The sequence below is a fragment of the Beta vulgaris genome, chromosome 9 (genome assembly GCF_026745355.1).
Source record: "Beta vulgaris subsp. vulgaris cultivar EL10 chromosome 9, EL10.2, whole genome shotgun sequence".
Classification (NCBI taxonomy): domain Eukaryota; kingdom Viridiplantae; phylum Streptophyta; class Magnoliopsida; order Caryophyllales; family Amaranthaceae; genus Beta; species Beta vulgaris.
In genome coordinates, this window is record NC_079210.1 from 47664190 (window position 1) to 47691547 (window position 27358).

The 27358-nt window shown below is 37.1% G+C and overlaps 2 protein-coding genes across 10 annotated transcripts; one reads left to right on the forward strand and one right to left on the reverse strand.

The window, feature by feature from the left end:
• Positions 1-721: 721 nt before the first annotated feature.
• LOC104904289 (protein disulfide isomerase pTAC5, chloroplastic) lies at positions 722-9707 on the reverse strand. 8 transcript variants are annotated; one of them, XM_048636002.2, is made up of 7 exons: positions 8971-9707; positions 8779-8874; positions 8561-8653; positions 7915-8149; positions 7481-7518; positions 7253-7397; positions 722-861 (listed from the first exon to the last, which is right to left on the reverse strand). In XM_048636002.2, exons 1-6 carry the CDS (start codon positions 9601-9603, stop codon positions 7299-7301), a joined length of 1194 nt encoding a protein of 397 aa, XP_048491959.1. In that variant the 5' UTR covers positions 9604-9707; the 3' UTR covers positions 722-861; positions 7253-7298. The 8 variants fall into 8 exon arrangements, with proteins under 8 accessions (XP_048491959.1, XP_048491960.1, XP_048491961.1 ...); XM_048636003.2 differs by lacking the exon at positions 722-861 and adding an exon at positions 1869-2176; XM_048636004.2 differs by lacking the exon at positions 722-861 and adding an exon at positions 3458-5960.
• Positions 9708-15034: 5327 nt separating this feature from the next.
• Positions 15035-22432, forward strand: LOC104904290 (hypothetical protein). 2 transcript variants are annotated; one of them, XM_057391899.1, is made up of 11 exons: positions 15035-15204; positions 15310-15395; positions 17303-17408; positions 18212-18334; positions 18577-18642; positions 18736-18852; positions 19179-19253; positions 19540-19642; positions 20308-20355; positions 21883-22004; positions 22115-22432. In XM_057391899.1, exons 1-11 carry the CDS (start codon positions 15130-15132, stop codon positions 22211-22213), a joined length of 1020 nt encoding a protein of 339 aa, XP_057247882.1. In that variant the 5' UTR covers positions 15035-15129; the 3' UTR covers positions 22214-22432. The 2 variants fall into 2 exon arrangements, with proteins under 2 accessions (XP_057247882.1, XP_010690806.1); XM_010692504.4 differs by having other exon boundaries at positions 15036-15204; positions 18236-18334.
• The last annotated feature ends 4926 nt before the right edge of the window (positions 22433-27358 follow it).

A 27358-nucleotide genomic window follows, 5' to 3' on the forward strand; every position in this document is an offset into this window, starting at 1 on the left:
ATTTTCGTATTACTTTGTATCTTTTTTTTTAAGAAAAATAGTTATTCTTTTTTTTTTATGTCTCTCAAACCTTTTAAAAGGCTCCCCGACAACCTCCAAGTCGTTCTATATGCAATTCTACATATATTTGGGGGGGGGTGGGGGGGTTTGCCCTTTCAAAAGTAGCCCGTGAACTTGGGTATTTCTTCATGGACAAGTTAGGAAAAAAGGTTTCTTTCGGGTCTATAAAAAGTGAAATTTTCGCTTGTGAAAATTATCGAGCAACGGAGATGAAAAAGAAGATCCAAAATTTTGTCAACAATCAACTAATTTAAAACGAAGGAGTATGTAAATTGTATTACTAAAGTATTGGGGTGGCGAATTGGCAATAACGTGTTAGTAACCTTTCGACTTTTGGAATTTATAGCTTGCTTACATACGTGATGACAACATCAAAATACCAAAAGTTCACTTTTTTTGGTGACAACGAAGATCTCAGAATTTCAACCAAATTCTTCTTAAACCTTTCCATTAGATTGGGGCATCATCATGTGAAATCCTTATCTTTTTTAATATTCTTGCCGTTTCTATAAACAATAAACAATAAGCAACACTCTTATTATTTTTAATAGTTGAACTGAATAATTAACAATATATTTTGGTCGTCCACAACTAGCTAGTTCATATGCATTAAGGTTATAATGTTATATACAATATAAACTAAGCTTTATTAAATTAGTATGAATGCAAGATCATGTCTTCGAGTCTTCGAGATCAAACTCGGTGCAGTAATAAATATGGATTTGTTTGGCTGAAGTAAATGACAAACTTTTGCTTTTTGAGCACAATTTCCAAAGGCCCAGGCGTGTACACCTATGCGTCCTTGAATTCCAAAATTGAGAACTTCAAAGTCAAAAATGTTCATTAAGTCAAAAACTTCAATGGGAGGTTATACCTCGGATTATGCTACATCTGTTCGATATCTATTCGATATGTACTTAATCCATTAAGAATAAGTCTTAAAAAAAAGTTAGATTTAATGAGTTAAATTTCACTATTTATTTATTTCTACTTATTTGTAGTGGGTTGTTGATTCACTGGATAAATAAAGTTTTTTCTTATGTTATAAATTTATAATAGTTTACTTCAATGCACTTCACTTTTATTAGTTTATGGTTTTACTTATATAAGTAAAAAATTAATTACCTTAATAAAATAATGATATGATTGAAGACATATGGTTAAATTAAATGTCATTTTTCCTCACTTACGATCGATTAAATAACATTATAATTAAACTCGAAACTTTAGTTGTCACATGTCAGTTTGAATTAAGGATACCAATATGACAACTAATCTTAAACTGAAGAGAGAACACAATATCGTTTATTTGACTCCTCTCATCTAATGTAGGACAACTCCACCTGAATTTTCATGGGATCTCACAACTAGCTTGTAGTTTCCTCCTTCCCCATGTGAGTTGCCCATAATCCTTAAGATGTTTGAAGCCCAACCTAACTCTAATACAATGTGATATCTAGCTAACATTAAAATGATCGAGGCCTTAATAGTGGAGAAGATATTGGACCATTTGTAAGTGTAAACAGAATGGAAACTCCATCCTCAAACTAATAGTTCAAGCTTATCTAATGGTCGATTTTATCTATTCTTATTTACTCATACCATTTTTAAGAAATCTTAGCATGCTTATTTTATTCCCTCATAAATTGACATATAAATTTATTACTCCCTCCGTTTCAAAATATAAGTCGTTTAAGGTTTTTGCACATAGATTAAGAATTTAGTTAATTTTAGTTAGATTTGTATGGGTAATAAGAATTGACATTAAATATTGTATTGATAATACAAAATAACCTATAAGCTTATCTTGATAATATAAAGTTGCATTTAATCTTACATTGGTATTGTAGAATGCCTTATATTATGAAACAAATTCTTTTAGCTAAAATGCCTTATAATTTGAAACAGAGGGAGTATCATTTCTATAATTTACTTTTGCCTAAACATAACAATTATTGTTCAAACTTGTATATCCTACTTATAGAGATGATCATGTATCGAGCTAAGCAGCTTGGCCATCTGTCCATTTCGGGCCAAAGCAACCAAACCTACAATTTCTAGCCAGACTAAAATCTAGCCAAAAAGTTGGATTTGGATTCCGAGCCCGAGCTGCAAGCTGAAATAACATGCCACAAACCAGCTAATATTCAGATCGGATCAGCTCACTATTAATCACCCTACCTAATTGGAAATCCAAGGAAATCTTGTAAATGATGCACTTGAAACAAAGTGAGGTGCTGGTAGTTGGCCGTCGGCACTATAAGACAAAACCCACCTTTTTGTGGATGGATTGACTGAGATAATCTAAGGCATATTTGAGCCACTAGAAAATTTAGATGAAACTCTTATATCAAGGATGAAGAGACAACGATGCAACAATTGAATGGCTTTTATCCTTTCCTCCTTTTTCAACACCAGTTGCATATAGGCCATGCGACAATGTTGAGATAATAATCAGTTTCTTTTAGTCCTTATCGTTTGGAGATCTGCTCGTTAGAATGATTGTCAAAAAATTTAAAATAATTTCTAATAGATAATCAAATATATTAACTATCATTATCTTAGATCTAGTCTAGTAAAATTGGATAATTTACTAGATCAAATAGACCTAAGTTTCACTCTTCTAATGCAGTTGCTTGGTGTAATAGCACCAAAGGTAGGCCGTGGAATCTTAATTTCCAACTCAACTTAATCAGATCATCTTGCAAATCCGGGTTAGACTTCACAGTCATCCATAAAGACCGCTCATCAAATAAGGTAGCTGATTCTCTAGCTAAGCAGGGCCTCCTCCGTCAAGATAATTTTGTGGCTTGGCTTTAATTTTGTATTGTAGATTCTGGACTAGGGATTTTTTTTTCTATTTGGTACTCAGTCTCCTCCTTTGATGTAACCTTTGGTTTGAAAAGGTCTGATTTAGGACATGTTCTTTTCGACATAAAACAGTTGAACTGAAATGAATAGTAATATGTGAAAGTAAAAGTATTGTCCAGAGCTGAACTAAATTGAACTGAACTGAAAATAAGTTGGGGAGAACAGGTGGGCCTTTTCTAAGGTTATTCAGTAAAATCACAAACTATCAAAAAAAAAAAAAAAACTAAGTTTCACAGGAAAAAAGTAATTAAGTATACCTAAAATTTTGGGGGGTTCTAATGCATAGATCATTGTTGAATGGAAATTAGGATGCTTTCACTACCGACTTTCGCTATTTCTGCTGGAAATGTCCCTTGTCTTTTTGAAATTCCATGTGTTAGAGATGCACTTTTTGGCTGTCCTCCGAATAATTGCTGTCGAGTAGAGTAGTTTCCACCAACTCATCATAAAGACATAAACTACATTGATGGATGAGGTTTGGATTTAGTATGTTCTAGACAATTAGTTTGGAAATTCATTCTTCATAAATCATATACAAATGGGTTTTTTTTTTTTTTATTCCCTCTTTTTAAGAATACTTTATTTGGCAATTTAGGGTCCACTAGGCTCTCAATTGTTCAAGTTCAAGTTGGAAAATGCTCAAACAACAAGAAAACTATCCTATTAAATGTTATGTTTCTTTTTAATTTACTCACTTCACTTTGGAGGAGATGAGGAAGCCCAAAAGTATAGGTAGAAAGAGAAACTAAAAAGTGAATAAAACTAAAAATTGGGTCAAAATATTAAAAAGTGGATAACATGGGTGGAAAAAGAGGAGAAACTAGAACTGACAAAAGTCGAACCAACACAACAGCCCAATCAGTACTCTATAATTAGTAACTTGGCTTAAAAATCCTATTTCTATTATACTACATGGAAAACACCAGAAAATAGAGATGGGAAAAAAAAAACATTAATTTTTTAAGAAAACAAAATGCAAGATAGTCTTCTACACAATTAATTTAATTTTCTATATATTTTTCGACGCATTGCGTGGATATCAGACTAGTTTAATATAAAGGATAACCTAATTGACCTACTTAATCAAGTGGGCTGAATTAAGGATGTAATTCAAGATTATGACGATAGGAAAAGATAAGGCTAGCACCGGCCTGTATGGTACATTGAATTCGAAGCTTGAAATTATTAGCTATCAGCTACAGGGAATCCAAAGATTTTAGCACAGCAGATCCAGTTTTTGTTTCTCCAGCACCATGTCAGAAAACTAATTCGACTACAAGTTTGTTAGTAATAATTGCACTTTCAGCTTTAGGTGAACCTTTAATAATTTCACAAAGACTTTACGTGAGCTTAATGAAACTTAAAATGTGGTTTTCATATGTGAAAAGAACAGTGTCAATGCTATATGTTAGAAACTAAAATAACGTTGTAGACATCTACACAGACACATTGGTACATCCTCACCAGATAAAAGTAGCAGTCTCGTAAATACTAATAAATCCTGACTATTGCTACTGTCTAGCAAAAGTGAGGAAATAACGATTCGATCCGAGATCTTGGAATATTTAGTCACTACTCACTACTGCTACTGCACTTAGCGGTAGCAAAAGTGAGGATTTAGTCTGAAAGACGTGGTCTTCAGAATAAATCCTAACTACTCACCAGTCACCAGATTGTACAATCTGATGATTGTTCACTTGAGAAAGACATTGTAATTTGGGTGTTACATGGTCAGATAATAACGGCATAACGCATCAAAATTCAAAACAAAGGAAAAGAAACCTCCCAGAATTTAGTTTGCCTTTCTAGTTCGTCTTACCGATCCTTTAGTTTCCTAGCTCCTCCACCAATCACGACACTGATGGTATCTCAACATAGACACTAGACTCTAATTTTATCAGAAAAGGGTATAAACTAAGGAAAGCCTTCTGATAGAACTTCACAAATCACAATGAAGTTCTACTGAAACTTGTATTAAGCTCTTCTAACAAGTGATAGTACATAGTAGACTCTAGATATAACAAACTAAGCAAGAAGACTGATCCGAAGACCAACTAGTTGCAGCTCCTACCTGGTTCTGTTTACTGCATTAGTATACACTATACAGTATACACTATGCACAAAACATCTTATATCTGATATGCATCATCATAATGCATGAAAATTTTATCAAAACTACTAGAAAAACACACTATCGAAAAAAAAAAATACTACAAAAAAACACGCCTTATATCATAACCCCACCAGGCCACCACTATGAAATTACACAGGACCTGTTTTATATCTATGGTCAGTATGCTAGGTATAGTTTAAAATGTATTACTTGTCTCCTAATTACTTGAGCCTATGGGCTGTTCATTGGTACGGCCACTGACGTCCTTATACGATGCGACGGAGCTTGGAACAAGAATTCGCACCACGAGCGGACATTAGTTACTCGGATTACCAAGTTCAAGAGAGTCATGTGATGAAGGCGGCTACGGGCTTCCAAGTTGAAGCTCAAGCTTGCCGTCTGTGCCTTCTATGGGCGACCAATAACTCGTTTTAAAATGTCCTGGTTTACACGGACTCAGCAAACCTCGTCACTACCTTGGGTTCGGCCTTGACCCAACATATCTACCTCAAGCACACCCTATTAGATATCAAACGTCTTGCGGCATCTCTCAAAGGGTGTTGCATAATGAAAGTGTCACACGCTGATGTTGCAGCTGCTCATGATCTAGCCAAGGCCTCTCGGAACACGAGTTTCCCCTTCGACGCCCATTGATACTTCCATGTTGCTTTATGTACTACTAATTTTGTTTCATGTACGTTTTCCACGTCAAAAGAAGAAGACTTGAGCCTATCTATTCATAACTCTGACAATGTGTTTGGCATAGCAACATATCTTGAAGTAATGACAATAGTAATCTGTGCATAATTTACATGGAATGATAATAGCTTGTCCAAGCAATTTTATTTAAAGAGAGCCATGACCAACTCATAATCTCCTCACTCCTCAAGCTATCATCAAATCAGCGTGGCAGCACCTATATAAGGTACAACATCTCACAACATTGGCTATCCGTCCATCATTGTGAGAATCAGGATGATTAGATAACAGTGCCATCTAATAAGGTGTGTAAAGTGTTTCGGGTCCCCCAAAGTAGACTGGAAATTCTAAATAGTTTAAACAGTAGAGCAAATTATTTTCTCTACCATCTCAAAATGTCTGCTTAGTGTTCATTATGTTATGTATTTACTAAAAACTTTTGTCCTTGCACATTTTTGTCAGCCCAACTATCAGGATTAGCACAGGCCACCAACTTTTTTGAGATGGTTCTGTTAGATGACTAGATGCATACGTTTGACATTTTTGGCTGACAGATATAAGCTGACTATGAAAATATTCCGCATTTTTAAGAACAAGAGCATATATTGAAATAAATATAATTATCAACTTTATAACTTAAAATTCATTCACTTAATTTCTAGCTACACGTGTGAGTTATTCTACTCTTGTAATGGGATAGGCAACTTTCTTTTGAAAGTAACTGTTCAAGATGTTATCCCCATCATTTCAGAGTAAATACAATGTAGTAATTAGTTTGGGAATGCTTATTAAAGAAGTGGAGTGAGATAGAAAAAGAAGGGAATTTTTGCTTTTCAAATGAGAAGAGAGATAGAGAGCATCTGTGAGCCATGTTGCATTTGATCTAGAAGTTCCAAAATAGCAAGTGTTACATTTATGTTGAAAAAGTAAGTACTAATTCAGTAAGTCCTGGATTTAGGTAAGGGATATCCTTTAGCTCAAAAGAAGCCGGAGATAGAAGTATCACCAACGCCCAGCAGCAGGGAGGATTACAGCCTACAGGGATCTGAAGAATACAGGTACAAGAATCGAGAAAGATGATCACTAGGATTTTAAGACATTAGTCATTGCACACACTAAATGAACAGATAATGCAGCTTCATTGGTATTGAGAACTGAGACAATATGGGTGGAAAACTATGGTCTCTTTGTAATCGAAACTCAGAAAACTATGGCCCAATAGTAAAACAAATTCCACTAAACCTAAACTCATTTTTGTTCCCATGAGCTCTAGGAAGAAAAGCACAGTTATGTAAACCTACCAAGTATCAAGTAGCGTAATAAGCAAGTTACACTTTACAGTCACACGGCACCTTCTAACGACTAACAGCATACCGATCACCAAGCAATTATTTCGAACTGATGAGACATAAAAAACATGGAAGACAACACTCAGTTTTCAACTCAGACATTCTCTTATAGATGCATCATTAGATGTTTCATGGGTAAAAGAATTTGATATAACGGTACCTGCTTGGACACAACAGCAAGGGATCAAAAATATTCCAGCCTGCACCTAGGCAACACTTTTCCCTTCACATAAATCACAGATATTATATCCAAGGCCTTCACAATAAGGGCATTTTGCTCCTTCTTCCACCCAATCCAGAAACTGCTGTCATGTTTCTGAACATTAGATCTAAAATAATAATAACTTATAATAACAATAAATAAAAAATAGTGAAATTCCAAACAAACCTGTTCTTCAATATGTGGATCCCCAGTTCCATCACACTCTGTGGCAAAAAGTTTACTAGTTTCAGCTAAAAACATTAGTAACAAGCAAAACTTCGTACTTCAATCACAAAACTATAAGAAAACTTTTGCGCAGCAATTTATCTTGTAAGTTAAGCAGGCAGCAATAGTCCCACATCTTCAAATCTAGCCTCTAATTAGGCTAGTTGAGATTGTGCAGCTTGTACTGACTAAGAAAAACGTTGAGAAGTCAAAACTCATCTACTAATTGAGTAATTGTCATCAAGTAATTGACTCTGACAGGAGGAAACATATTCCAACTTCTGTCATTCAACGATCCTCGAAATTGTTAGGAAGAACTTTAGACATTCAACTCTCGGGACCTGTTATTTCAAAAGAAAATATATATTGTTAATGAACTTGTAGAATCTACATACCCATGCACAGTAGACGACCCTCTCCTCGACAAAGAAGGCATTTTGGAGCAGAAGATTGAGCCTTGACTCCACTGCCTGATTTATCAGTTCCTCTATTTAGCCTTGAAGGCTCCTCCCACCGATTCTCACCAAGAAGGAATACTCGGTTCTCAGGTACTTCAGCATCAGCTGGTACTTTCTTCACAACTGTCTGCTGAACTTCCTTCACGTTAGTAAGAACGCCGTTTCCTTCACCCTTTCACCAAAGATACCAAATGATGGATTCAGCTGATTGCATTCACATAAAATATTATAGCTCAAACTCAACATGCACACAATCACCAGAAGAACTCGAAGAAAACCCATAGCCTTTATTTAATAACTGATGAATCAGAAAACAACTGCAAATCTCTTGTTGAAAAATAAGGAGCCACAATACATAGAAGATAATGTTGAATTCTTATTCTTTACTACACTTCAATAAGGAATCAACGCACGCACAGGCACAAACTTCTAGTATAAACATAAAACTAAATGTCTCATTCTTCAAATATGCGGCATGAAAGGAGTGATCAGCTGACAACTGTGGCATATCTCAGAACATAATCCAAATGCAGAAGCAACATTTTATAAGAAAGCAAGTCATAAATCATAATATAACACGCACTTTCGGTTTAGAACTTTGAATTTCCTGAGACGAATACAATTGTTCAAGAAGCTCGGGAGTCATCATTCCGTCTTCGCGAATGCCTATTGAGGCCTGTCAATCCAAAATCAATACAATATAAGCATCAAAAAATGTTCTCCAAACAAAACCGAACATCATTTAGGAAATTTATTAATGTTTTTGGCACAAAAGTGGATAAAATAGATGAAGCAACATACTTGCCAAGTTTTAACAGCTCTTTCAGTACCACTAGAGAAGCTACAAAACTCCATATCCTCCTCTCCAGAATAAAATCCTAAACTCATCAATGCTTCCTGCCATATTTACACAATTTTCATCAAAATCTAACAAATTACACTTCAAAAATAGAGAAATTCAGAACAAAATTAGGTTAGAGAGAGAAAACAAACCTGTAAAGCGCGAACTTCTTCTCCTTCAGCTCCCATTCTCAAACTCGAACTCGAACTTAAACTTGAAGTTGCATTTCGTACCGGCTCTTTTTTCTCCTCCTCGAATTCCATAGAATTGACAGAAGGAATTTCATCAATGGAATCCAAACTCGTTACATCCGACTCTGAATTCGAAATCGTGTCAGAAAACTCGACAATCGAACTCTTAGCTTCCAAAAGCGCCGCCATTTTTGTTAGCGTCACCTCAAAATCGGCGGAATTGCTGCGATTTTCACGAAGACTATCTAATTCCGATTGTAAATGTTGAATTTGAAGCGATAATTCGGATATTTGGCGTAATAGAGACTGACGTTCGGTATTCCAGCGAGCTTCTTCGCGAAGCCATCGTTGTTCTTCTCGTAGCCATCTCTGCTCTTCGCGAAGCCATCGTTGTTCTTCTGCTTCGTGAAAATCGCCATTGTTAGGTTTTGATGATGCTTGACATGCGCATAATCTGCGACGATGATGAGGAGGAGGAGGAGAGAGAATTGGATTTCTGCAACTAATGCGAAACTTTGTTTGATTATTGGTGTGATTGTGGAAGTAAGAATGACTGGTAATGGTGTAGAAGTTGCTAGATATTATTACCGCCATTTCCTATGTTTTTTTTTCAGATATAGTAACTACTACGCCATAAACGAGTGAGCGCGGAGTCTTGAGTATCTACAAAAGAAATATCTGTTGCAACTTCTCTAAAATATCTTTTGTCAACTAATAACGGTCTTTTCTTTCTCCAACATAAAGATAAATAATGAAATAGTGTACTTTTTTTTTGAGGGAAAAAAAAAAAAAAAAAAGTACACTATTTCATTATTTATCTTTATGAAATAGTGTACTTAAATGTTAAACATTATTCTAAAATTTCTTACAATCTACCCCGGTTCATCATTTTCAACTTTATCTTTCTTTTTCTTTTTTTCTCTTTTCCCAAACCACCACCAACCCGATTACCACAACCTCCAACCCCACCGCCAGCACCGACCTGAAATTTTTTTAATTAATGAGCGGTGCATTAGTCCCGAGGACGTGTAAAATCGTGATTTATAGCCTTCAATTTTGCCGTTTCAGGGCTCCTCCGGGCCCAGTCATATTTTTCACCCAAAACCTTCCTATGGGTGCAGAACGACTTATAAAGCATCCCGGGTTCTTTGCACCATCTGAATTGCCCAGAATGCGACCAAACGACCCATTCATTATTTGTCGTGTAGCCACGAAATGACCCGAAATGGTCGTAAAAATTGTTCTTATATCCGTTCAAAGTCGTGGAAGTCCTTAATATACCATCCCAAGTCACCTCGAGGCATCCCACGACATTCGGTGCACGTGTTCCGACGACATCTAAACGCGTGACTTATAGCCTCTAATTTTGGCCGTTTTCGGGCTCCTCCGGATCCGGTCATATTTTTCACCGAAAATATTCCTATGGGGTGCGGCACGACTTATAATGCATCCCGGGTGCTTCGCACCATCTGAATTGCCCCATGTTGCCACCAAACGACCCATCTAATATTTTGTCGTGCAACCACGTAATGACCCCGAAACAGTCTTAAAAGCTGTTCTTATGCCCGTTCAAAGCCGTGAGAGTCCTTAATATACCATCCCATGTCCCATCAAGGAATCATACGACATTCGATGGACGGGTCCCAGCGACGTGTGAAAGCGTGACTTATAGCCTTTAATTTTGACCATTTTACGACTCCTCCGGGCCCGATCATATTTTTCACCGAAAACCTTCCTATGGGGTGCGGCACGGCTTATAATGCATCTCGGGTGCTTTGCACCATCTAAATTGCCCCATAATGCCACCAAACGACCCATTCATTATTTTATCGTGCAGCCACGAAATGACCTCGAAATGGTTGTAAAAACTGTTCTTATACCGGTTCAAAGCCGTGGAAGCCCTTAATATACCATCCCAAGTCACCTCGAGGCATCTTACGGCATTCGGTGCACGTGTCCCGGTGACATCTAAAAGCGTGACTCAAAGCCTTTAATTTTGACCGTTTTCGGGCTCCTCTGCACCAAGTCATATTTTTCGCCGAAAACATTTATATGGGGTGCGGCACGACTTATAATGCATCACGGGTGCTTCGCACCATCTGAATTGCCCCATGTTGCCACCAAACGACCCATCTATTATTTTGTCGTGCAATCACGTAATGACCCCGAAACGGTCTTAAAAGATGTTCTTAAGCTCGTTCAAAGCCGTGGGAGTCCTTAATATACCATCTCATGTCCCCTCGAGAAAAACCAACGACATTCGGTGCACAAGTCCTGGGGACGTTTAAAATCATGACTTATAGCCTTCAATTTTGACCGCTTCAGAGCTCCTCCGGGTCCGGTCATATTTTTCACCCAAAACCTTTTTTTGGGGTGCAGCATGACTTATAATGCATCCCCGGTTTTTCGCACCATCTGAATTTACCCAGAATGCCACCAAACGACCCATGTATTATTTTGTGGTGCAGCAAGGGATTGACCTCGAACGGTCGTAAAAATTGTCCTTATGCCGCTTCAAAGCTGTGGGAGTTCTTAATATACCATCCCATGTCCCCTCGAGCCATCTCACGACATTCGGTGCACGTGTCACAGCGATATCTAAAAGCGTGACTTATAACCTTCAATTTTGACCATTTTCGGGCCCCTTTGGACCCGGTCATTATTTTGCGCCGAAAACATTCCTATGGGGTGCGTCACGACTTATAATGCATCCCGGGTGCTTCGCACCATCTGAATTGACCCATATTGCCACTAAACGACCTGTTACGTAGTGTAATACTAGTAATTAAATATCACAGCTCCCAATGATAGGTTCTAAAACTGGAGACTTGTGCAACAATGATTGGCTCAAATCCCAATGCAAACTTCTGACCAGCAACCTGCAAAAAAGGGGACCCACCCTGGAGGTTTGGGTGGTATTTCCCCTCCGATGCTTAATCAGATATCAGGGATGTGAAGGAACTTTTAGAGAGAGAAAGTAGAGAGAGAGAAGAATTTATGGCAGAATAACAGTACTATGCTCTGAAAAACGTACCTTTCACCCTGAAATCAAGGACTATTTATACTGTTTGAGATGGCTGTTGTACCTTGATGTCACCCTAATTTGGGAGCATCTGATTGCTAAGCAATAATATCAGGACACGTGGCAAGCGCTGATTGGTTAGTACATTTTACCTTTTAGCTTTATCAGGCTTTACTTTAGTGGGCCTAAGTACGATCTTAGGGCCATAAGGGAGCTTTTCAGTACACCTTTTCCTCAAAAAGGTGTACTTTAGCCCATGGAACCTGCAGGCCTTTGTACTTTCCTTGGCCTAAACAGATGCCACATGTAGGGCTGAGATAGCGCCACGTGCCGTAAGGGTAGCCATTGATTCTTAGGCTACAACACGACCCATCTATTATTTTGCCGTGCAACCACGTAATGACCCCAAAACGGTCTTAAAAGTTGTTCTTATGTCCGTTCAAAGTCGTGGGAGTCCTTAATATACCATCTGTCCCCTCTAGGAATCCAACGACATTAGGTGCACAAGTCATGGAGATGTTTAAAAACGTGACTTATAGCCTTTAATTTTGACCGCTTCAGGGCTCCTCCGGGTCTGGTCATATTTTTCACCCATTTTTTTTTTTGGAGTGCGTCACGACTTATAATGTATCCCCGTTTTTTCGCACCATCTGAATTACCCAGAATGCCACCAAATTAAACGACCCATTTATTATTTTGTGGTGCAGCAAGGGATTGACCTCGAAACGATCGTAAAAGTTGTTCTTATGCCGCTTCAAAGCCGTGGGAGTTCTTAATATATCATCCCATGTCCCCTCGAACCATCCCACGACATTCGGTGCACGGGTCACGGCGAAAAAGCGTGACTTATAACTTTCAATTTTGACCGTTTTCGGGCTCCTCCGGACTCGGTCATATTTTTCGCCAGAAACATTCCTATGGGGTGCAACACGACTTATCATGCATCCCAGGTGCTTCGCACCATCTGAATTGACCCATATTGCCACCAAATGACCCATCTATTATTTGTCGTGCAACCACGTAATGACCCTGAAACGGTCTTAAAAGTTATTCTTATGTCCGTTCAAAGTCGTGGGAGTCCTTAATATACCATCCCATGTCCCCTCGAGGAATCGCACGACATATGATGCACGGATCCCAACGACGTGTGAAAGTTTGACTCATAACTTTCAATTTTGACCGTTTTAGGGCTCCTCCGGGCCCGGTCATATTTTCGCCGAAAACCTTCCTATGGGTGTGGCACGACTTATAATGCATTTCGGGTGCTTTGCACCATCTAAATTGCCCCCATAATTCCACAAAACGACCCATTTATTATTTTGTCGTGGAGCCTCGAAATGTCCCCGAAATAGTTGTAAAAGTTGTTATACCTTTTCAAAGTCGTGGGAGTCCTTAATATATCATCCCATGTCACCTCGATGCATCCCACGACATTTATTGCACTATTCCCGTGGACGTCTAAAAGCGTGATTTATATCCTTCAATTTTGACCGTTTTAGGGTTTCTCCGGGCCCGGTTATTTTTTTCGCCAAAAACTTTCATATGGAATGCGACACGACTTATAATGTATCCCGGGTGCTTCGCACCTTCTGAATTGCCCAGATTGCCATCAAACGACCCATCTATTATTTTGTCGTGCAGCCACATAATGACCCAAAACGGTCTTAAAAGCTGTTCTTATGTCCGTTCAAAGCCGTGAGAGTCCTTAATATAACCATCCCATGTCCTCTCGAGAAATCCCACGACATTCGGTGCACAAGTCTCGAGAATGTTTAATAGCGTGACTTATAGCCTTCAATTGTTACTGTTTGAGAGCTCCTCCGGGCCCAATCATATTTTTCACCCAAAACCTTTTTTTGGGCTGCGACACGACTAATAATGCATCTCAGATTTTTTGTACCATCTGAATTACCCAGAATGCCACCAAACGACCCATATATTATTCGGATTTTTCACCATATACCCTAATTTTTTTTTATTCACCATATAGCCTCGATATTTTCAAAATTCACCGTATACCCCTCAATTTCTTGATAATTGACCATGTGCCCTTAATGATTAACGATTATTGATTTTTTAATCATTAAGATTTGATTTCATTACATCCTTAGTATAAAATATATTATAAAATTACATATTTAGGACGCTAGTAAGAAAATTTAAGGTGTAGAAATATAGAATAGCCAAAGGCCTTGTTTGGCAAATAGAGTTTAGAGTTTAGCTGTTAGAGTTTTAACTTTTTGTTTAGCAGATTTGACTGCTGATTTGTTAACTTTTTACTATAAATGTGTATCGTAATACTTAAGTGATTGCTAAAAGCTTATTGCCATTTTTTTGAGTGAAATGACATTTATAGACATTTTAATACAATGTGTAATACTCCCTCCGTCCCATAATATAAGTCTTGTTTCCTTATAAGGTGTCCCAAAATATAAGTCTTATTTCTATTTTCAATCAATAATTATACCCAAATACCCTCATGAAAATAGTTTAATTCCCAAAATGTCATCATAATTTCAGCTTCCAATGCACCTTATTAATGACAAAATGAAATCTTTTACCTCATTAAACTCCTCTACACATTAAATCATGCAACATTAAATGATAGTTTTTATTTTTGTTAAAAAGAAAAAAGCAATGTAAGTGTTTATCAATAAAAATAATTTTTTTTATTCAAATAAAACAAGATTCCATTTAACCTTAATTCCCGCGTAAAAACAGAATCAGGACTTATATTATGGGACGGAGGGAGTAGTATAACTAGAGACAAAAAGCCATTGAACATATTTCTACCAATCCTCTAAAGAAAAAGCTCATATTAGGAGCTTTTTCATTTTGAGAGTTTTCATTCCAAAACTCTCTCTAAAACTCTATTTTATCAAACACTCCTTTTTAAAATTTTTAACTAGTCAAAACTCTAAAAATGATCGAAAGCTTTCTTTTTCCTTCCAAATCTTTAATTGTCAAACACCCCAAAATCCGAAAAGAAAAGAGGCCAAGGCCCATCGGCCATACGCCTCAAAAACAAACTTTGCCTGCACCACTCAAAATATTTTGGCCATTGCTCCCCTCCCTCTCTCTCCTCTGCTTTCTCTCTAATGGCGTCATCCATTGCAGTGGCTACTTCCTGCTCTACCAGCATTTCTTCTTCCCATTATTGCTCTTTTTCACAGGTTTATCCGTCTCTCACTTATTAAAGATATTTGCTTAATTTCTTCCTGAACTTATCTTTATATATTTTTTTTTATTTGTGTGTGGGAAATTGGCGGGAATTATAGCATAACTTAGGACAAACATGGAAGCTTGGCACAATCAGATTGTATAAGATGATGAAGCATTTCCCTCCTACATCATTCAATCAAAGGTAATTTCATTTTTCCTATAATTTCACCTTTTGTTGTTCAATTCCCTTTATTCATTTTTAATTGGGTATCTGTTATTACGGATGTGAGAAAGAACAAATAATGAATATAGAAAAGCAATAAACAACACACATATTTACTTGGTTCGCTAACTATGGGTTGGCTACGTCCACGGGCACAAAGATAGAATAGTTTTATTGAGATGAGAAAAATCTAAATTACACATGTAATTAATGATTAATTTATAGTATAAACAAACTAGGTTTAAAACCTATTTATACCCCGTTTAAGAAAAGATATTTCGCGTCAAAGCAGCTCATCGCCTGATTGGGCGGCCTATTTTCCCAAACCCCGGATGTACTAAGGTCTGTTCGGGCGACCCTCGCCCGGTAGTAGGGTGCGTTCTCTTCAACTTATTGGCCCTGAACTTATCTGAACTGAATTTATTGAACTTGAACTGAACTGAATTTATTGAACTTGAATTGAACTGATTGGAACTTATTAAACCTGATTGTACCTGATTCAACTTATTGGACCTGATTGAACCTGATTGGAACTTATTGGACCTGATTGAAACTTATTGACCTTATTGGACTTGATTGAAACTTATTAGACCTGAATGGAACTTATTGCACCTGATTGGAACTTATTGGACCTTATTAGACCTGATTGGAACTTATTGCACCTGATTGGAACTTATTGGACCTTATTAGACCTGATTGGAACTTATTGCCCTGATTGGACATGATTGCAACTTATCTGAACTTATTGGACCCGAAACTTAATTATTTAAGTTGAAGAGAACACACCCATAGTTTGGTACCTACGCCCATCGGACGAACCCGCCCGACCTCATCGGGGGCCCTGCAATTAGCCCTTGTTCCGCCCGATCGGGCGGCCCTGCGAACAACTCCCTTGACGAATATTACCAGATTCAAGGCGTAATTCCTGCCGTATATTAGAAGGGTCAATAAACAGAAAATTTGATCTGTTAGAATTATGATTGAATTATGTGGGATATGAGGAACTATATATGTGGTTGGTTTATTTAAGACTACGTTTGGTGGGGGCGTAAAATATTTTCCTCGGAAACTGTTTCCCTCTATTTTCAATTTTACATTATTTGGTTTACAAAGGAGTGTAAACCTATTTTCCCTAGAGTAAAATTGTTCTCTCAGTTCCTTTAAAATAAAAAAATTTGTTCCACCAATGAAGAGAAAACTGTTTTCCTTTCTATTCCTTATCGCTCTTGTACACTCCTCTCCTTACTCCTTACTTTCCCTTTTAGTTTCCTTTCGTTTCATCATTTTTGTTAGATGGAACAAGACACCGGAAAACTGATTTTGAAATTGTGTTTTTCATTGTTTATATTTTTTTTTATGAAAATCATTATACATTGAAAAAGTTTTATACCTGACCAAATGGAGCCTAAATTCATTGGAGTTAAAGCAACACTTTTCCTATAATGATTTCTTTTGGTGGGTGGGTGGGTTGGAGAAATACCTAAATTATACCTTTTGAACATTTTTCTGTTTAGAACAATTTTTGGTGGTATATTCAGCAAAAATAATTATAAAAGGTAGTATATTTATAAAACAAGTAGTATATAAAAAACTAAAAACCCAAGATATGACTTGATTGTAGGTATATTATCACAATGATGTTTTTGGTTCCAATTCACTACTTCATTAAATAATTGTACTACTCTTTTTATGATATGAACAAAAAAATGTGTAGAACGGTTCTAAATCGGGCAAAGCTCGGTTGGAGAAATATGTAGGTGAAATATTCTGTACATTGAAGTTTTTTGCCCTTTTTATTAGGGTATAAGAGAGTTGTAGTTTTGTACTTGTTGGATGGGTGATCATTTTCATGGATAAAGGCCTTGTTTTGGGTATATTTAAAACAGGAGAAATTTGGTCTGTGCAGTCAGTCAAGGTGCTGAGGAAGCATTCAAGAAGACAGTTGAAGTTGACAGGTTTATTGATACGTTAAGGGATGCCAACCCGAAAGAAGTGAGTGTTATTTGCATTTTTTGTTGTTTGGCTTACTTTTATGCACAAATTGCTTGTTCTTTTTGTGGCTTTCAAGGTAGTTTTATGTTCAACTCAGTTTTTTTGCGTGAAACCCGAACATCAGCAAATGCTTGCTGGACCATAGCCTAATGATCATGATCGAAGTGCCTCCTAGCGACATTGATAAATCAGCTAACTGTCTGATAGATGAATTAACAGTCAATATACTCAAGCGTACATGATATTTCAGGCATGTTATATTTATAGTTTAATGGGGATCTTATTGTTTGCAGGGTCAAGAGAGGTCAAGATGTATCATGTATGTAGCCTTCTACTAGTTTGTGGAGTTTGATAGAGAATCTGAACCATGTTACTTGCACTGGGGAACATGTGTCAGACACAGATATTTTCAAGTGTCTATTTTACAATTAGAAAAGTTCCATGATTCTGGCAAATGAAGTGTCAAAGTGTCAATACTCATAATGAAGTGTCAAGGATCTGAGACAGACACTTAGTAGAATGAAGAGTTTGAGTATCATAGGTCTGAGTTAAGCAGAGAAGCTCTTTCTGATTTTTCTATAATTTTTGGTCATCTGTGATTTATAAAAGAGGTTATTTGATGTAAGCGTACTGCAGAAGCTTTAACAAAAATGTCTTACAAGTTTCACCAACTCACACCTAATGTGCATACTTTTGAACTGATTTGTTTTTAGGTCATTGTTCTGTTGCATGCAGAGTTGTGTTTCTACCAGTGAAGCAGCATTTCGTGTGTTTCCCCCTGTTAATAAGTTTTATTTCCGTAGCTGATACTGTTCATTATACAACAGTTACCCCAGCTTGTTGTTGAAAATCTTCTTGCTTTCAACGAGGGTTTCTGGATTCGTCTTGCTGCCAGAACCGACACCTGCAAATCAGAGGATGATAAAGCATGGTTTCTTTCATGACTGTCATTCTTTTACGAGTGAGGCTAAATGGAGAATAGTTTCGTGAACATGTGAGAGGGGGGCAATTTGGTGGATCTACTTGGTCTGGGCCCCACACCAATAACTCTCGCTTGTGAACCCACATTCTTCATTTAGTTTTCTTCTTCTTTTATTGTTTTGACCTGAGAATTTAGTGCCGGATTTCTTCATCCATTTTTGATTTGGCTTTGTTTGCATATATGCAGAAAGACTACGAAGAATTGGCGGCTACACTAATGAGCACAGTTGACCGTCTTGTTCATAAAACCAATGTACTGTCTTCGTTTAACCAAGATACTCTCTGATTTTCCTCTAATCAACTTTTCCCGATTCATGATCTTATGGTTGTTATTCTTTTTGTGAAGGAAAAAATTGATTCAGCTACTGATGTTCTAAAATCAATTCTGAAACATGTGGTGGATGAGGATGAAGAGATTACCTGGCCACCTAGAGATCCCCAAGCTCTAACTTTGATGGAACAGGCAAGTTCATCACTTCTTCATCTTCTTGTACTCTGGATCCTAATCTAGGCTCAGTCTGCTTGAGGCTTAACAGTTCCTATATCATTGTCATTTCTGAGAACTGTTTTACATCATATCCGCAATGACATACTTAAATTATACATGATGATGAAGTTATATTGTTCGGGATTGTTCTTTGTCATACTAATTTCTGCAGCATTGATTTTAAAGTCATCTGGCAGCTTGGGTCAGTAAAGTTTAATTTGAGTTTTTAGACATTGATTGTCCACTGTATATGCTTCTTTGAGGAGATTTATATAAAGGAGTTGCTTGTATATGATCATCAGGAGTTGAATCAAAGAGAGCAAGAAGGATATTTGGATGAAGGGTTCCTTTCAGAAGTCAATGCACAACTCCGGCAAGTGAGTATTCTTTTTGATGTACTCGTATTGGATGGTTGAGAATTGCATCTTGTTTTATGTCTAAGTAAATCCTAATCAACCAATATGATAGAATTCACTATAAGGACTAGTAATTATGTAATCTCAGCGGTTCCATCTTGCCACTGAGGCCACCTTCTAAGGTATGGCATGACCTGCAAATATCATGAGGTGTATCAAAACGTGACTGGTTGAAAATTTTCTCTACCTATACATTGCAAATGTCAAGAAAGCTGTGGATACTGAAGCCATTCATCTATTGTTGTAGGCAAAAGAAGACGGGGACAAGCCTGGACTTGTGGCTATGCTGCAGAAAGTTTTGCAACTCTATGCCTCTAGACTTCTTTCTAAACGTAGTTATGCAAAGAAAGGTGTAGTATCCTCCCCAGTCCCCTCCCTCCGTACACAAATACACTCCCAATCAATTAATGTTTTTTTTGGTTGAGGATTAATCTTCCATGGTCATCAGTTTATTTGCTGAAAAATTGTGAACGGTAATCCTGTACTCTGATTTTTTTTCTAAAATGACCCTCACTTATCAGGCATTCTCTTAATAAACTCTAAACTTCAAAAAAGCACTCTAGAAAACTATGGTAACCTTGGAGATATCTTGTTGTAAATTAGGATTTATTTGGAAAAGTTGGTGTAGTACTAGTACAGGTTACTCTAGATAATTTTTCTTACTGTTATATCCATAACAACAAATGAATGTCTGACACTCTGACTCAGGACTTGATGCTTTTACAGTTTTACATGATGTGGATACAAAAGAAATCCTCAATTCAGTTACTTAGTTTAGGAAGTTCTAATCTTTTTGATGAGTTCTGGAGAAATAGTAGTAGTAATCTTAACTTCTAAGGACTAGCTCAATTGTTACTTACTTTGTTATTTTGTATTGGCGACCCGGTACTTTGTGAATAGAATCTCCATCCACATTCCTTGCAATTGGCTTGCATGAAGGCACTGGATGAAGAAGTTAGTGAATAATTTCATGCTTATAATCATGAGTAATTGGAGTATATGTGTTATTGTACAGGTAATGAGATCTTGAAGACAGAGCAATTTCTTGAGACTGTTATAAAAGGTAACTTTTTTTATTTTAACATTGTTGGTGCCTTTCTATGATGTTTTTTTTTGGCGCATTTCTAAGATGTTGCTCAACTGTTCTGTCTTTGCATCGAACTATTGCCATATTCATGTTGAGGGAGATCTATGATATCTTACTTCTTATTGGAAATATTAAGTTGTTAACCGTGTATGGTTCGGGAAAATGTGGATCAGCAACTATCCCAAGCAAGTGGAGACTCTCCTACTCCCAGGGAAAAAAGAAAAGAAGTGAGCTCACTTCTTAAAAAAAAGTGAATAGAATTTGCCATCTTGCACTGCAGCCTAACTCGCTGTTACTCCAGCCATGATAAGCGGACTTGATTGGACACTCATTGGCACTTTAGCTAACGTAGAATGAAATACCTTCACTGTGGCTAATGCAGATGACATTTTGAACATTTGCCTTCTTGGTGGCACACTTTTGAACATTAACCTTGTCAAGACACTCTAGTTAAGCATACCAATTTTTACCTCTGTGAAAAGGACTTAGTCTTGTAAGAATGAGGGGATGTGATTGAGTATTTGGCTCACAAATCGCACTTCTGATATTCACTTTTACCACCCATAATCCTGTTTTTTTAATTTGCTAGCAGAGTTCATCTGTATTTTGTCTGGTTAACTACATCATAGAACTATGCTTGCCTGTTCTCTTAAGCTATTTATGTCTACTCCTATGCTATAATATTCTTGGCCTATGGTTGCAGCACTCGTGGATTTGCATCATGTGCTCTTGCACGTAAAAGGAGTCTTTTAGAGCTTCTTTCTGTAGTAGTGTGAAATAATTTTGGGGTGCTGAAATAATTTGTCATATATAATTACATCTTGGATTCCGAATTTTCCTTCCATGGTGAAGTGAGAATTGAGAAACATTTGCATAACATTAACTGACTGTTAAGTAGGCAGTAATAAATGGTGGTAGGGGATAATGATATAAAAGATTTTGTGAAGAAAGTTCACGTAGATGTACATTTTTTATTTTTTATTTTTATTTTTTGTTTGCACCTGGTTCACCCTTCGTGCTACATCCGGATTGAGGCCAAGTTCGGGGTGGTTAGGTTCCATTCCTCTCCCAAGGGTGTTGCGGGGATTCGAACACGGGTCCGTCCTACCAAAGCCAGTCCCCATCACCACTGGGCCAACACTTACTTGGTAGATGTAGTCATGTAGATGTATATGATAATGCTTTTCTATCCTCAAATACCTGTTTAGCTTCAAAAAAGTTCATTACCATTTTAGAGGTGGCATTGATAAAAAATTTGTGAAGTTTCACCTATTTAGGGTTGAAATTTTGTTACCATGAATATGGTATCAGACAATCTTTTCAAGATTACATATAAATTCATCATCATTACCATTACCACCATTTGCTACTTGCTTCCACACGGGCAGCAAGACTCTGATGGTTAATCAGCACATTTCACTTTTTTGGTGCTGCTATTATTTTTCTTTGATCTCTCTCTTTGCTGCTGCTTAGAGCTTTCATGACACACCTGAACTTATGCAGCTCCTGAAAATGAATGGAATGCGCTACTACTTAATGGTTTATCAATTGCAAAAGGAGATGTTTCACCAGAGGACTTCTTTGCCGTGATTAAGAAACGAATAGAACGAGTTTTAATTCGAACAGTAAGTAAAAAACTATTAAGCATCTCTCTTCTTTTCTAATCTCTTCCTCCCTTGTTTTATTTCAAATGCATTTTTAGATTTCTACTATCAACCATTGTTCCTATGTTCAGGAAGGAGGATCTTACCAACAGCGTATACTTACCGAGTACCTTAAAGGTATACAGTCAAGAGCCGAGGAAATCGTACAGGCCCTTCAGGGAAACCCGTAAATGAGATTGTCCAAGTCACGACTCACGAGTTTGCTGCGTTTTGGAAAGATTTTTTGTGCACCAGAAATTGTTACCACAGGATGTTACAGATAATGAAGAACTCTTATCAAGTTGAGTCCCCTCTACTCAGTTGACATTTGAGGAGCCAGCTCTTTCAATACTAGATGCTTTTCCATATGTATCACTCTCATTATTGTTTGCTGTTGCTGTTTTTCTGCATAGACTTGTTACTCCCACTCTTAAAATGACAACGGAGAAAATGTGCATTAATTAAAATGAATCTCACTTCTTAACTTAAAGGAGTACGAATCCAGCAACATGCATCCTTTCTCCGCGCTTTAAGGGCCCGATCCATTAGATTGGACTAAGAAACCATGAGGGTTGAGGACTTTGAGGTTACCAAAAACTCGATACTACTACTATTACCCTAAATTTCATCACATCGTAGTGATTATCTCCATGAAAAGGAACTTGTTTCACATGCTATAGCCTATTTGTATAAAACTATACTGTCTTATAAGTTTCTCTTGAATTTTCAACCGATTTTCTTGTCCATTTTAATCTTTACTCTCATTATAGTCCTCTTCATTCTCCACGTAACACCTGCGATGCACAAAGCCACAAACTATGTAAAAAGATAAAAGAGAAGAATGCACTGCTCAGGGAAAATTATCTTCATCCTTCTACATAACAAATAGAAGGAAATGGGAAGACTTTTTTCAGAATGTAAATTTTCTTCAAAACCTGGCCTTCGAATTTTGTGATAGGCCTTCCTTTTAACTATTATAGTTATGTAATTACAAAAGGATGAGGAGTTAGCTTATGTGGTAGAGCGTTCCCCTCTGATCTCTGAGGTCAGGGGTTCGATTCTTACCTCAACATTATGTTGGGATATTTCCTTAGCATGCTTTGCATGCTTTACCAGCCAATGTGCTGGTAGTTCCTACATGGCTAGTAGCCTTTGTACGGGTTAGCCCTTGGGCTAACTTAATTTCCTAATTAAAAAAAAAAAATAGTTATGTAATTACAAAGAACCAGATAAAGACTTGTCAAGTCTTGAGCAATTTGCCATAAAGTAAGTAGTACTCTCTCCGTTTTTTTTTTCCACTACATTGTTGCTTTGGAAATGAAGACATTAAATTTGACCAGTTATTTTGATTATTTTATAAGTGAAAATATAGTCATGTGTGGTCTTGTTAGATTTGTTTCGACGTGTAGATTCATAATATCAAATCTTCATAATTTTTACTTCAACAAAATAAGAGATAAAGGGTTAAATCATGCCTTAAAAATCATGCACAACAATATAGCAAATAAAAAAAGCAGAGGTAGTATATGTGAGCCATGGATGATACAAACAACCAAAGCGACATCGGTTCGTTTTGATTGTAAAAGATATGTTATCAATTTATATGTTTGTAAGTACAACGTTGGTTCATTTGAGTGTAGGAGGTACTATGTTATCGAAATTATTTATATTTATATGTTTATACATAAAAAATCTTGGCTTAACAATAAATTTGAGATCATACAAGAGTCTAAAATTGGTACAGTTGTCATGCAAACACTATGGTCCGCTTGGTTAATGGTCATAGATGGTGGTAATGGTAAATTGGTAATGTAATTTAGTGTAAATTTGTAAAGAAGTTTCCATGTCAATGATCATGGTAATAAAACATCATAATAAAATATGGGTTTCCCTATATAAATTTTCGTTACCTCCCAATACCACCTTCCCAAGTGGTACTGGATAGTAATGAAATTTTGAAAGTTTTGGGATCAATTAGCATTATCATATCCATGGTAATGATGTGAGATTTCTTTTACAAATTTACACTATAATGCATTGTCATTACCACCATTTATGACATCTAACCTAACAAGATGTAAGTGTCTAAACTTTATTTCAATCAAACCAAAATAATTATAAACTACTATTTTTATCAAGAAATATTTTGACCTTAGAATTAGGTTGTTGGCTAATTGGCTTTGTCATTAATGACACGAACTCCTATCTTCCTCCAAAAATCAAGTCAATATTATACTCAATAAGATCCCATAATATATAAAAAAAAGAAATAAAGTATTGCTTTTATGGGAATGATCAAAGTAATGTACATAGTTGTTTTTAGTTTAATCAAAATAATCTACCCCCGTCATCTAAAATTGAACATAAATACTTGGAAGCAATGAAATTCTTATGGTTACATCATTGTTATTTTTTTTTGATCTAATATGGATACTCCCCATACTCTCTCTCTCTAAATCCTCTGCCTTCTCTCTAAACACAAAACCCCAATCTCATCTAACCCTAGGAACTCGCCGGAGCTCCGGCGCCGCATAGGTCTCCGGCGGGATCTCCGGCGAGTTCCTTTTTCAATTTATTTTCAGTTTTCTTCGTGGATTCGCATCATTCGACCGCCCTTCGTAGTCGTTCGGTCGAGTAACTTTTCCGGCTGCCTTCGGTTTTCCCCTCCCCTTCTTAGTGGTCTGTTTTCGGTAGTTTTGGGTTCCCCCTCCCCCATCCCCGTATTAGCCGTTATTGTCTCCCCTCCCCTTTTTCGTAGTCGGTTTCGTCAAGTCCGGGCTCCCCCTCCCCCATCCCCGTTAGTGTTAGCGGTTAACGATTCCCCTCCCCCTTCCTTGCTTAGTGTTTTAATAGCTTAGATCTGGGCTCCCCCTCCCCCTTCCCTGTGGTACCGGTAAGTGTCTCCCCTCCCCTTCCCCTGGTTAATTTTTCTTAGTATAGTCTGGGCTTCCCCCTCCCCATCCCCACTTTAGTGTCCGTTGGGCTTCCCCTATCCCCTTCCCCTACTTAACTGTTTAGGTGTCCCCCGTCCCTCTAGTAAATTGAGTCAGTGTCCCCCTTCCCCTTTTCACTTACTATTCTGTTTGTTGTGTGTCTTGCAGTTTTCTGAAGTTTAATCGGAGTTGATAACGGCGTAGAATTATGTTTTGGGATTATATCCTTTGTCTTGTTTATGTTCCTAGTTTAAGTTTTAGTTTAGGTCTTTTCAGATCCAGTTTTGAATTGGTAGGAGATCAAGTATTGGGTAAAATGAGAGGTAATGGTTCCAGTAATCTTGGTTTGGTTCGATCTTCTAGAGTAGAGAGGCCGTGGTGGGATCTTCGGATCCTCTTTTTGGGTGAATTATTTTATTATAATTCACACCAAGTTCTTGTGATGACTTCCATAGTCATCACACTCAAAAATTGCATCTTGTGGGAGGCCCCCCAATCTAATTTGGGGCAAGTTTCGACCTCCACCCCCTTAGAGTTTCAGTCTCGTGAGACTAAACTCTCAGTACCCTCTAAACAGGGTCAGAAGTTACCAATGGACGTAGCTTCTTGGTTTCTTTTTTCGGATCCGCGGCAATCTACTTCGGAAGATCGTATGGGTGTCGTCTCTCATCAGATTTCCGTTCATTTTGTGTCTTCTTCATCAAGACTTTGTCCCCAATTCCTCCTATCATTGTTTATGCTATTCTTAAGTCAGCCTGGATATGTAATAAGTTACTCATGTTCCTTAGAATATGTACACAAAGAAGCTCTTCTAGCTTCTTTTTGTCGTTTTTTATGTCCGGTTGTAATACCGCTAGGATGTAATTTCTCTTTTATTTAATGCAAATTTTACCCGTTGTCAAAAAAAAAAAAAAAAAAAAAAAAAAAAAAAAAAATTCTTATGGTTATAATATTCTCGAGTAGGATGTTTGATTATTTTCATAATTCTATATCATCATATATGTATGTTTCTTTGTGACTCAAATCTTGGGATTCATCCTATTTGTTTCTTTTCTTTTGAAAAAAAATATGTGTTTTTTTTTTAAAATCAACAACAAATGGTTTCTTTTCTTAAAAACATAAAATAAGGTAAAAAAATAAATGCTCCAAATAGTTTTTTTTTTTTACTCTTGGAAACCTTTCTTCCCCTCAAGAAATCCACAGCTGGCAAAAGCCAAAAGGAGATACTACTATATATATTGACTTGTTTCTTCCCATGTTCTTTATTGAATCTTGCAGAATCTACGCCGTTGACAGGATTTCCCCCGTCCCCAGCTTTGCTTGACATTGAAGACTTTATAATGGCAAGTTGGCAACATCCAACCGTCGAATTACACTGACTCCAGCGACTAAGATTAAACTTTTTAATAAAGAACCTAGTGATCCACCTAGTATAGCAGAAGTATTACTCACTCGAGTTTAGGGATGAAAATGGATGGTGGATCATTCATTATCCGCTTAACTCAGTTAATTAAGCGGGTAAAAACTCGAAATAAATGGATGAAAAGCAAGTGGCGGGTGAAGTGAGTGATGGATGCAGGTTGGACGCGAGTGAGATTGAGTTCATCTGTCACCCGACTCATCACCCGTTTAACACCCAATCATCCATATTATCAATTACTCATGTTTTTTTACTTGGTAAAATTTTTTAGTTCAATTTTGAATAGATATGTATATTATGGCATAATTTTTTGTAAAAATTGTTATATATCTCATCACACGTTAATCACCCGACCCACCCGTTCAGCTGTTGGATGACGGATGGATGGAGGCAGGTGATCGTTTATGCGGGTGATGGATGGATGCGGGTGACGCTCCACCCATTCCGAACACGATCCATTTCCATCCCTTTTTGGGTTTCTATTGTTTGCCTCAATTTTCAAAAAAGAAAAGGAAAAATTGATGGTAGAGTGGTAGTAGATTAAACTTTCTAGGATTTTTTGTCCCAAATTATATTTCACTTTCAAAAAAAATTTGCGACAAACTACCTTATTAAAAAATTATTAGCGCAAACTACTTTACTTTTACCATTTTGTTGTTGATATCTACCTAATGTTGGTTTTCGGCGTTGACTTGTTTTTTCAGTTTAAAATTGCGGGAGAAAAACAAAATTAACCTTAGGAAATTGCTTGAGATTCGAGGAGAGAGAGGGTGATTGTTTCAGTTTTAGTTTAAGGGCCTGTTCTCCCCAGCTTATTTTCAGTTCAGTTCAGTTCAGTTCAGCTCTAATAAGTTCAGTTCAGTTCAGTTCAGCTCCAATAAGTTCAGTTCAGTTCAGTTCAGTTCAGCTCTAATAAGTTCAGTTCAGTTCAGTTCAGATCAGTTCAGTTCAGTTCAGTTCAGTTCAGCTCTATTCTTTTATAA